The 12,326-nt window shown below is 37.6% G+C and overlaps 1 protein-coding gene across 3 annotated transcripts in view; it reads left to right on the forward strand.

Annotated features, from left to right (window-relative positions):
• LOC115423686 (syntaxin-binding protein 4) overlaps positions 1-12,326 on the forward strand; it is a 129,838-nt gene that overhangs the window by 66,562 nt on the left and 50,950 nt on the right. For all 3 annotated transcript variants that reach the window (XM_030140632.1, XM_030140634.1, XM_030140633.1), the window contains exons 3-5: positions 3,627-3,722; positions 6,871-6,940; positions 7,616-7,690. In XM_030140632.1, coding sequence (XP_029996492.1) covers positions 3,627-3,722; positions 6,871-6,940; positions 7,616-7,690 — 241 coding nt within the window. The remainder of the gene's footprint in view (positions 1-3,626; positions 3,723-6,870; positions 6,941-7,615; positions 7,691-12,326) is intronic.

Below are 12,326 nucleotides of genomic sequence, written 5' to 3' on the forward strand. Positions count from 1 at the left end.
GTGCAAATTAAAAATAACTTAGATTTTTGATTGAACAACACAAATGAACTCAGCAAGACTGCTCCCTGAGACATTATTTTTCAAAATAATAGGAAATGTGTAATTTTCTTACAACTGTGACAATAAGGTAAATTTTTTTTTTAGAACAACAAACACATTTTGGTAACAAAGATGAACATTTTAACAGTATCAATGGCTGCAATGAGCCCGTTTACATTGCACATCTCAGAACATCAAAGTGCAAACTGTACAAACTGTGCAAAAACAGAAACATTGCACATTTTTCTTTTCCAGTCAAATCCTTGTCCACTCTCCAAACCTAAACTCTTTGTCTAGTCTGGTGACAGATCGCCATGGCAGTAGATTAGTTTGTTGTACGTTTCTAAAATGAGTCCAGGGTGCTCCAACGCTAAAACATTAGTTCCACCTGCTACATGTTCTAACCTGAAGAAAAAATAAACACCTAGGAATGATCCCATGCCCCCCCTGGCAAGCCTTCGCCGGGGGGGCCCGCCCCACTTTTTGAGAAACACTGATTTAGGTTAATGGGGTTATGTAAATGTTTATTTAGGTTAATGTGTCTGTTTTACGTTTATTGGCCTTTTTATGTTTATTTTTGTTATTATTATTAATGTGACATCATTAGTCAAACGTGTAGGCCCAATAATGCCTTACCTGTTTGTCACTGTCAAGCTATTGTTTATACTGTTTTAATGAAAGCTTTGCTCTTTTGAAGTAAAAGCACTTCTTACACACCTTGAAACTTGCAATAGCAGTATCCTTCCTACAAAGTACAGGTGCAACAATACTGCCCTTAATCAGTTGTAACCTGCTGGCATCGCAACCCCCCAGAGGGTCGAGACTCACGCTTTGGGACCCTTGAGTTCAACAATTAAAAAGCATTGGTCTTGGTCTTGATCATCTTCTCGTTGATACCAGTGAATAGACACAACAGTACAGTAGTATGTGTTTTCTGGACCCACAGTGACTTTCTCCTATAACCCATCTATTCTGGCAGCTACTCATAAGGAAGTAACATGAAGTGGTGAAATTCCAGAGGGCATTCGCAGGGCATTAATTTAGTGATGCTGTTGTGACCTTTTAGTCTCATACAGTGTTAGATAAAAATGTTTTGTAAGTACATAAGCAGCTATTTTTTAATTCCATTCATACAAATTCATTTTGTGAAACTTCTCCAAACTCAAAGGACTAACAGAGTGTCCAGTCCTTATGTGACCCTGTCGTCTTGCGTCTGTCAGCACTGTGCCATATAAATAAAAAACACTGTCCCCTTCCCTGCAAAAGGTCACAACATTGAAAACTCCATCTGGACTAGCTTGTTGTTATTCATTTATGTATTGTGATTAGCATATGCTCTATTTAGAGAGCACCATCTTTTACTGTGGAATCTCAACTAATGTCGTAGTACGGTGGTGTCTCATACTGGGGGTTAAAGAAGTGAAGAAAAAGTTTTTAAAGTTATGTCAGGATAAAGATGAACTTGAGCCAGTTGACCCAGATAGAGTTGACAGGGTTTAGGACCCATGTCCCATGTAGAGATTGTGTTTATTGGGAAAGGTTTTCCTAAAACGATAGCTCTAGTGGTTAAGAGTTTCTTGAAGTTTACTGGTTCTTATTCCTGGTACTTACAATAACTGAGATGTTAGTGTACATTAGCTGGGATTCTCTTTGGGTATTGGATTATAAGGTATATTAGCTAGTGAGAGTAGTTACAAAGATGCTTTATTATCAGTTCACTAGATGCATACAACATACAGAGAACTGAGATACTATTTCTCTCTCATCTTGGTCAGTGTCATGAATAAGAATAAATAAACAGTATAAAGAATAAACTATAGCAGGATATAAAGTGTACATGTCAATCTATTTACAGCAGAAGCAGTTGTGCAATACAGTAATGGTTATGAGGTGAGAAGGTGCACGTGCATAATGGAACCAAACAGCCGCAGATATGACAATAGTGCAATGTTTATATAAAGTGCAGAAGACAGTTAGCAGCTAATGTGAGAACGTGTGAAAAACATTCCACTAATTAGTGTGTTTACTCTACTCTTATGAATGCAAGTGTAATCTGCGTGTTAACTTTTAGCAGGTATCTTAAATTACTGCTTGTTTTCGCATGATAGTGGAGAGCAGTGCAGTCTGAATTCTTTTTTTTTAGCTAGTGTTAATATTAGCAGGGGCGCCGCTACCAATTGTGGGCCCCATGAAAAGTAAATGTTGTGGACCCTTCATAAAATTCAGTATGCTGTCAATCTGTTGGACCAAGGGGGGCATTACTAACACCATTTACGCTGGGGTTAAATGAAACTGAAACTTAACATGCTTTCAACATCTGACTCCCGACTTCTGTGCCTCTATTATACAGCAGATCTTGCATGAAATTTCACAACTTCAAACCTGTATCCACTGGACCCCCTCCATTGCTCTATGGGCCCCCCACAAATGCTGGGCCCCATGAATTTGTCTTATTTCCTCCCTCTTTACGGTGCCCCAGAGCATTAGCATTGTCACACACTGTATGCACTACTTAGATTTAATAGTGGTCAGTGTGAAGTAAATTAATCATTGTTGAGTCATCATTTCTCACTCATGCCCAGCTCCACCCTCTTCTCCAAATATTATTGCCTCTGGCTTCAAAAATCCAGTATTGGAATCAATGAACAAGGACCACGGCTCCAATAACTTAAAAGTGATGTCACTGGATGTGGTTCCTTGCTCCCATAGATGTCTATTGAACTTCTATCTAAAAACACTAAACCAGTGGTGTTTTTCCAAGACTTTTTCCATTCTGGTTGATGTATTGGGTTTTGATTGGCAGCTCTGTATGACTCTCTCGCCAGCAGAGTCAGACTTTGTGTTTCTGTTTCTGTATTTAATAAAATATTTTTTTCAGGACAGGACGTGTCATTGTAGTTGTGGTTAATTAGTTCCACTAACAACACTGTAAAGTGACTTTTTGTGCGGTACTTGATTTTAAGTAAGTTCATTTAAGTTCATTTTAAGTTGAAGTTTACTGTTTTCTCAAGGTAGTACATATTTAGCATTAGCTCACCCATGGCACCCTGCAGATTGCTCTGACCAAGCTACTGGTGAAGCTACTGTAGTTCCACCCCTCCTCCCAAATGATCACATTTTGGCTCCAAAAATCAAACATAACAACGACCAAATTGTAAATGACTGGCATCAAAATGGCAATTTGGAAACCTATGGGAAACATCATTGGCACTCCATCCATTAATCATATATAGTTTATGACTGGGATGGGTATAAAGAGGCTTCAGAGTAGAAGTCCAGAAACCAACAGTAACTATATCCACTTCTTCTATATAGTCGAGGATTTTGGTTTCACATGAACTGTCCCATGTTTTTATATACAGTCTGTTATTAGAAGCAAAACAAAATATTTTGTTCATAAAATTAAATTTTTAAAAAAGTGTCTTTCAGTAGAAAGATTTTTTTTTTCTGGGTACTATCATCAAATTAAATTAAAATGACTAAGTAAGGAAGCTACATTTCAATTATTATTATGTATTATATAAAATTATTCATAGTATTTATACTAATTATAATTATTATTTATCTGTTTCTTCTCCTCCAAACAGGAATTAAAGTGATTGGTGGAGTGAAGGAGGTAACAGGAGAGGAGTTTGGAGTCTATGTCAAACGTATTTTACCAGGTGGCCTTGCTTCAAGTGACGGTAAGTTACTTATGAACACACCTTTTTTTTGTCAGGTTTCCTTAATGATTTAGTTCATATAGGAGGCAGTTTGCATGCCATGCATGTTTTACTGTTCCCTAATTAAGAATCTGTATAATGATGCTGAAGTCATTTGCCCTCCTATGAACTCAGTGAGACAAATCAGATTCATTTTCAGGAAACTGATTTAGGAGCTGGCCCAGATTTTTTGAGTCTGCCTTCAGACTTCTGATGTTTGAGAGCATACAACAGCTGAGTCACATTCTGTGCCTCCTCATCTAAGTCGAGGATGGGACGTCGAAGTGGATGGGTTTGTGTTATAAAAATAATATGATGGAAAATACTTTCCACAACAGCTGAGTTTATACCAGGAATGTCCTTCCGTTCGTCCATCCGTCCAAGATTTTTGTCCATCCCATTTCTCGGACATTATTCACTCAATGCTACTTGAATTCCACGCGTGTTCTTTACCATAAGGAGAGGTGCAGTGCATAGTTTGATGGCTGAATTTCAATGTTTAGATTTTTTTTCTTTTTACAAATTTTTGAAAAGTTTTTGAAAAGATTGAAATTTAAGACTGAAAATTAATCCTTGGGTAGGCAGGTTATCAGTGAGTGGGAGGGGCAAAGTGTTGTGCAAGTGGGCGGGGGCATTAGTAAACTCCGCTTACTTTTTCACTTTTTTGACCTCAGTAAACACTATAATGCAGTTCTGGTCTGAACAGAGTGTCTTTCAATAAATGTGAATGCCCTCCTTGATTGTTCTCTAGATGTCCGTTAGCCAGACTAATCATGTTGTCTGCATAAGTAACAATAACAGTATTGTTGATTAAAACAATAAGCTGAGTAAGATGCCTGTGGCCGGTGTGTTGATACAGTCTACAAAGGAGTGATTCATTAGACACATGTATGTTTTCCATCTGGAATTAACAATTGTCAAAAGATCATATTTGTCCTCATAAACAAATATTTTTCAGTTGACTTGCATAAAAGCCAAGATGATAAATGACTACCTTTGGATTAAATTGAGACATAGTGGACTTCCTGTCAGACTGATGTCCTCTGGACTGACAGAACCTTCTTTCGTGTCAATATGAAATTTTAATAAAATACATCACAACTTTGCCCTGACCTACTTTCTATCAGAAGGAAGACAGATACAGGGCACAGATTAAACAGAAAAAATAATATATGAATGTGTCTGTAACTTAAAATATAGGCAGTTTTTTTTTGTTTGCAACAGCACAGCCAACACAACTTGCATGTCTCCACAGTCTCCTCTTATGGTTCTTTTTCTGTGCTAGCCCCAGTTTGACTCATATTTCAATTTGACATTGATATTATAGTCTGTTGTGTCTAATCTAAGAACTTCACTCCCTACAAAGTAGTTCACATCAGCACAACTCAGACAAAACTTTCTGTTGATTCCAGCTGATAGTCATGAGATTTAAAGATATCAGATTTCAGGGTTTTGTGAGTTCTATGTTCTTAAAAGTATTCTATTTATACAGTATTTTTCTCCCATATCATCAAGGATTTTTGATAACTTGTTACTTGAACATCCACACTGAATTTCCCTTGTTGATAAGTTGTCCATAAGCAGCCACTTAAATCATATGGCTGGTACTGGGACTAACTGTAACTAATATGCTATTCACATTTAGCATAATCATATTAAATATAGATAATGTGGTTAAAGCAGAACAAGCACACAGTCATTTACCTTCTTTAGGATGCAATATTTTCTGCAAATGTCATTTCAGGTTTAATTACACCTGCGAGGCTCAGCTGGGCTCAGGTCCAGTGATGTTTTCAGCACTTTGCATGAGGTTCAACAGCAGTAAATCACTCAAAGGCCAGAGAAATGATGTAGACTAAGTGATCATATGTGGCTCTTTTACACTTGGTTATTTTTCTGCACTCTTTGAAGTCACATCAGATAACAGCAGCAGCTAAATGTTAAAAATGCAAATGAGTACTGTAATGGGGAAGGCTGTAGAGAATAGAAACGTGACACTGGTTTATCCTAATCTCCAAAGACTGATAATGATTCCCAAAAAGCAGAGTGGCAAGGGAGGTTGGGAAATGTGGAGTGTTTCATAAAGAAAGTATTTTTCAGCTTACCGGGGAATTGAGTTGACACTGTAAATGTGTGTGTATGTTTTTGAACTGGTGTAATGATGACCAGGATGCTTAAACTGTTTCTTCCCTCCTAATTTGTATTCATTCCCATATTTCTATTTACCATATTAAGTTCCAAAGCTTATAACTGAAGAACCAGGCCAAAATTAATCAATGACACCTTGTTTGATTTGAGACATAATAACCTCTGTTTTCAGAAATGTTCCTTTGTTAGTATGTGGCTAAAATACAACCTGAACCACAGACACTAGTCCCATTGGCTTTGATCATTATTCAGCTGATTCTTTGACTTGTTTTGGTGCTCAGGGATACTGTAAAAAAAACCTAGTGAAGTGAATTTCAGAGAACCTAGGCTTTGTAACAAGGTATGGCATGCCTACAGTCACAAAAGTTTTATTGTAGAAACTTTAATGTATTTAATATTTCCGGTAATCCAGTCGGAAGAGAAAGGCTAAGGGAAACCCCAGCTGAAAATTTAGTAGAGCTGTTTTGGGTGAAGCAAATATTTAAAATAAAATATAGTATTATGAATATAATATCATTACTCTATTTCCATCTAGTGTCTGGCAATACAGCTACAATGATGTATTTTAAGTTTAGGTTAAATTTGATCCATATTTAAAATGGTTAAACACAGAAACTAGAAGATGTTCCCTTTCAATTGAAGCCTATTGCATTCACAATGGTTTACATGTCATATTATAACCTGTTATAACCCATTAGGTTTTCAAAAGTGGAAGTTTAAAACATGAAATTCTTCCCAAATGTTTTATGTCTCACTGTTTTGTGCAAAATTAACCACACTTTCAGGGAAGGGTTTTACAGTACACAGGTATCAAAAGAGATTAGATTCAGCGCAGTACATTTACTGAATAAGGTCACAGCAAGTTTTCTTCACGTTAGGCCTCTTGGTCTGGGTCTTTGTATATACTCTGAAACAGATGCAGTCAGTGTTTCACTGACGCTACAGTCAGACTAACACTCGACCTTTGTTTGACCTCTGACAGGGAACCTGTTGCCAGGGGACCAGATTTTGGAGGTGAATGGGGACAGTCTAGTCGGAGTCACAAGTGAGAGGTAACCAGGACAATGCCATAGTACTCATATATGTGACCCATGTGACTGCCAGTGGTGACACTATCACTGTATTTACACTATGTGGTACTGGCTTGACTGAACTTGACTCAACCTGACTCAGGTACCAGGTACTATTCCTGGAGGCCATTTCCATTACAGGATACTACCAACTTTAGAGTACCTGGTCATCATAGTGATGCTGCACGTAACTTCCGCGACATCATCTTCAACGCGTCACAGCTGACGGTAAAAACAAAGAGGAAGAGAAGAACAACAATGCAAGACATGCACACAATGGAGGATGTCGATGGGATAATATTCCACTTTTGTCGTTTTGCGGGCTGTCATCTTGGATTAACCTACCGGTATATTTACTGTAGACTTCTGAATCTGGTTTTTAAAAAATGGCAGGTTGCACATTGATGACGCAATGACGTAGAGACTCTCTGTCCAATCAGTGGTCTGCAGTGTTTACATGTCACATTTTAGTATCTCTTCACCTGTTTTGGAACTTCGGCCGAGCAAGTACTAAAAAAATAGTACCAGATTTCAGGCTCTTTTACGTAATAGGAACGCAAAAAGACAGAGTCCAGTCAAGTTGAGCCAGTACCACATAGTGGAAATGTGCCATATGACACTTATGTAAATGTGTTTTATGTGTTTGCTGCTTCACAGAGCTGTGGACATCTTAAGAGCAGCCTCAGCAACCAATCACATGCGCCTTCTCATAGCCAGAGATGAAGAAGCAAAGTAAGCAGAAAGCATTCACACAATGTCACACTATTCACAATGAAATATAAGCATAAGTGGATGTACAAGTAGAAACTAGAGCCAGGGTCACCAACCCACTGATTTGGATCAACTGGTAGATCATTGACACATTCCCTGTAGTTTCCAATAATGGCAGAAAAATAAACATAGAAATGTACAATACCTGATTAATGTTAAGTTTCTCAAGCACCATTTCCCTTGTTTCAATACAATCAAGGAACTCGAAAATGATACCAATGTAGACGGAACAAACAGTTGTAACATCATTGATACCCACTGGGGGTGGCTACGCTTGGCTCCAAAAAGTCCTGGCTACCTTAGACTTACATTGAACATCTTTCTAAAAATACTGTGTCAATACATTTTTACTAGGAGCCACACTGGTCTCCTTTTGTTTGGACTCGCTAATATTTTGTTCATCCTTATGTTTTTCATCCATTAATTCAATCTCAGGGCAAATAGAAGACTTTGTCTGCTGTGTGGGGCTTTCATTGATAGTCAATGTCTATTTGAAATGTCAGTGTTTAAACCTAAATAAAAGCCTTCAAGTTGAGAGTACAACCTAGGCTTAAAGATGTACTTTTCTGTGCATTTTGAAATATCAGAATAATGCATTAAAAATTATGAATATTAAACTGAAATAAACACTTTGTGAAGATCTCAAAAAAAGTTTTTTTGCTTGCTTGAGGTAGTTTAAGAGAATGGAATAAGAGTTCAAAACACTTTTAAGTACCTTCAAATAATTTGTAGTATAACAACCATTAAAATCATTATTCATGATTCATAAGATGTTCTCAATCTTCTTGGATATTCTTGTTCACTGATAAAACATAACTGGTAATTCTGTGTAATGTAGAGCTGTTCAGGTGAGTTTTGGAGCCAGAAGTCAGTTTATCTGGACAAAAAGGGTGGAACTACAGGAGCCCTAGAAGTCAGAGATGAGCTGATGTTAAGAACTAGCTTACTGACGCTTTTACTGTCAAATGGTAAACTTCATCAAGCACTATGTAACAAAGTCATTTTATGGTCTTGAACCTATGAATCACAACTCTGGTCAAGCTTTCTGTCAGGAAAAAAAAGTGTTTTATTAAATGAACAGAATCTCCAAAAGTCTGACGGGGCAGGGAAGTGAGCTGTCATACAAACGAGTCAATGAAATCTCAATGCGGCAGGCATCAAAGCCTTCTATTCGCCCTGTGGACTGGTTAACAAAGGTGAAATGGACCATCAGGTTATTTATTAGAGATTCCAAATAAACGGATCAGACCGGAATGAGTCCTGGAAACGTTTATTAACTTAGTATTTTTAGAGGGAAGTTCATAATAAGTCTGTGGGAACCAGGGCTTTTGGGAGCCAGTCTTCATTTTTGAGCTGGGGTCCTGGACCCCTGGTCCTAAGAGATTACAATAGTATTTGTTGAGTTCTGTTGTCCCGTAGGACCACACTCAGGACACATTCAAATCTAATCACTCAGGTCACACTCAGAGGTGGTCTAGATATATGTCCACATTTTCTTATCAGTCTGAATGTGTTGTATGGCAGACTGAAAAACTGAATACTCGGCTGATATTATCTGTAACTGAAACCCAGCGCACCAATGACGTCTTATAGTTAGCATATAACATGATAAGAGACTATAAAGCAAAGAGAATGGTCAAAGTGTCATTCTGATGCGTTAAGTACCTCAAAGACCAACAACAGTGCCATTGTCTGTGTCAATTCACGTACAGAATAACGGACAACATTCCAACTTAAAAGTTGATACTGCTTGCCAACAAACAGTAGAATCAGTTATGTTTACAAAAAACATTTCAAATCCACCCTATTCAATTTGAAATGACAACTGTGACCATATTTCAGGATGTGGGAAAGATTTTTTATTTGCATGTGGAGCAAATAAAGACCCTTGTTGTATATTTCAGGATAGAGATTTCCTTTACCTTTCTGACAGACAGATAGAAAAAGTAGATTTTTACTTTGACATGTTTCGGTTACAACCTGTAGCCTTCCTCTGAAGGGTCACTTGATGTTACTGTGGCATGTCATTGTCAGCTGTTTTATCCTGGTTTGCCAGACAACAGGGGACAATTATGCATGAACTTAATTGGACTATATTTCAGGATGGTTGTTAATAAAGGGTCTGAGGCCCACAGGCACTTGTGATGTTGTCAAACACTTATTTTGTGTTTAGGCAAAGACACGGTACTGTTTGCACTGGTAAAGAATGGAATGGGTGGTTGAAAATACTAATGCAGACTGTAGATGTAAGATGCCACAGCACAAATAGGTTTCAAGTCATGTCATTTCAGCCTTTACACTGAGTATCAACAAAGGATTCAAGACAAATGTCTGATGAATCAATTTGACAAATGCATGGTGGAATTAGGCCTCTCACAATTCTTCCATAGTCACAGTTATTGGAGGTAACTGTCATTATTATTGCCTTCATTTACATGTATAAAAACAGATGGAAGAAGCTAAGAAAAATACATGTTTTATTATTATTGAGCCTGTTTTTCTAATTTGACAACACCCAGTTTGACTAAAATAAGGTCAGTGCATTCACGCAGCATAAATCCAAAACAAGGAGCACCTCAAACTTTAAAGGTAGTAGTGGATTTGCATATTTAGTCGTGCAGGACTGTGACTCCTGTGAATTTTAGCAGGCTGTGCCTCTTCATGTAATCCTCATTGAAGAGACTTACCAGCTCCAGCAGCATACTTTGGATTTATTAGTCACATCCCATGAGCATGTCAAACTGCAAGCTAATGTGATGACATGTGACATTCTTCAGATTACTTTAATAAGGTTTACATCAGAGGTGGCTGTGACTCTAATTTTAGTGCTGAGCTTTAACATTGTGATGTTGTTGGTCTTTAAGGTAGCCTGAGCCCTCCATGGCCCTCTTTGTGTTGCTCTGCAGTGGAATGACAGCCGCACTGAGGACTGAGGGAGAGGAAAGAGCTTAACCTAGGGCTGTGCTCCTGACAGGATGAGCCTCGTGTGTTAATCTGTGCTCTGTGCTTTAACCACCATACAACCCAGAGCTGAGGAGCCGCGGGGGGGAGTGGACAGGAGGGAGGAGCAGGATTATGTCTGTCTGTCTGTATACTCTCTCCCCAACAGATTCACTCTATGTCTCATAAAAAAAAAGAGTCCAAACTAGATTAAAACCAGAGCTGCGAGCTTTGAATAAAAACAAATCACTACTTCACTGTTAATGATACTCTCAGTGGTGTATTTAACGCAGGGGTAAACACATGTGGTTGACCCTGTTTACACTATATAAAATATTAATAGTGCTTGTTAAGGAAGTCTTAGTTCATGCTGGTGAATACTGCTGTACAATTATAATGGAAAGGGAGATGTAGCAATCAACATGTCTTTCTGTTGTCATTTTAGGAGAACCATTCAATGTTTATTCAGCAAATTTGCTCCAATAATCAGTCATGTAAAGTAAAGGTCCTTTTTGCCATATAGCAATTTCTGAACCCAAGGGGTGGGTGTATTTTGTTGTGTTACTGGCATCAAGTACTGAAATACAAAACCATGTAAGGGTCTGAGGTCGGAGTTTTCTCCAATTTTACCTTGCAGTTCTTTCCAATGGCAAACTAAAGCTTTGAAATGTTCAAAAACAATCAGACTTGCCTGGAAATTCTAGCCTCAGTTATCCAGCTAACTGTGTCACTGTTTGACTTAATGGGTTTAATGCATTAGTTCAGATCCAAACCAACAAAGACAGGGGTGTCAAACTCATGTTAGTTCAGGGGCCACATACAGCCTAATATTTTATAAAGTGGGCCAGACCAGTAAAATAATAGAAATAATAGGGTAACAAACTTATAAATGATGTCAACTCCAAAGTTTTCTGTTTTTGAGTGAAAAAAAGGCAAATTCTGTAATGACAATGTTTACATCTATGAACCGTACTTGAACATAACATGAACAAATATGAACAACCTGAAAATTCTTTTAAAAAATAAGTGCAATTTTAACAATATTACACCTTAGTTTATCATTTATAAATGTGCATTATGAGTTTCAGATCACAGTGGATCTACAAATGCACAAAACATTTAGTAACATGCAGAATATTAGTAAAATTAGAGTGCTGTTAAGACATTTCAGGTAGTTCACATTTTTTGTAAAAGGCTAGTCTGTAAATGTAAACATTTTTGTGTAATTTTACTTTTTTTTTTTAAACTGAAACCAAGAGAAAAATTTACAGTTTTCATTATTTACAGGTTATTATGATAGTATTTTACTGTTCTGACCCGCTTTAGATTGAATTGAGCTAAAATGATTTTAATATCTTCAGTGTAATTTTTGCATTTCACAAATTCATCCCAGGGGCCGGACTGGACCCTGTGGTGGGCTGGTTTTTGCCCCCGCGCCGAATGTTTGACACCTGTGAACAAAGTCAACTGATCAAGGCTCAAGATCATGGTTCTGAATGCATCAATGGAACACCTTCCACTGGTTTACCAGTCACCACCAGTATTAATGTGTTTCATGAATAAGTCATATAATTCAGTGTGCAGATAAAAAAAACAAAAAAAAACCCTTTTATAGTGTTTTGTTTCCCACTGAAGTCATGTGTCATTTCAGCACCAC

This window comes from Sphaeramia orbicularis, chromosome 8 (genome assembly GCF_902148855.1).
Source record: "Sphaeramia orbicularis chromosome 8, fSphaOr1.1, whole genome shotgun sequence".
Classification (NCBI taxonomy): Eukaryota; Metazoa; Chordata; class Actinopteri; order Kurtiformes; family Apogonidae; genus Sphaeramia; species Sphaeramia orbicularis.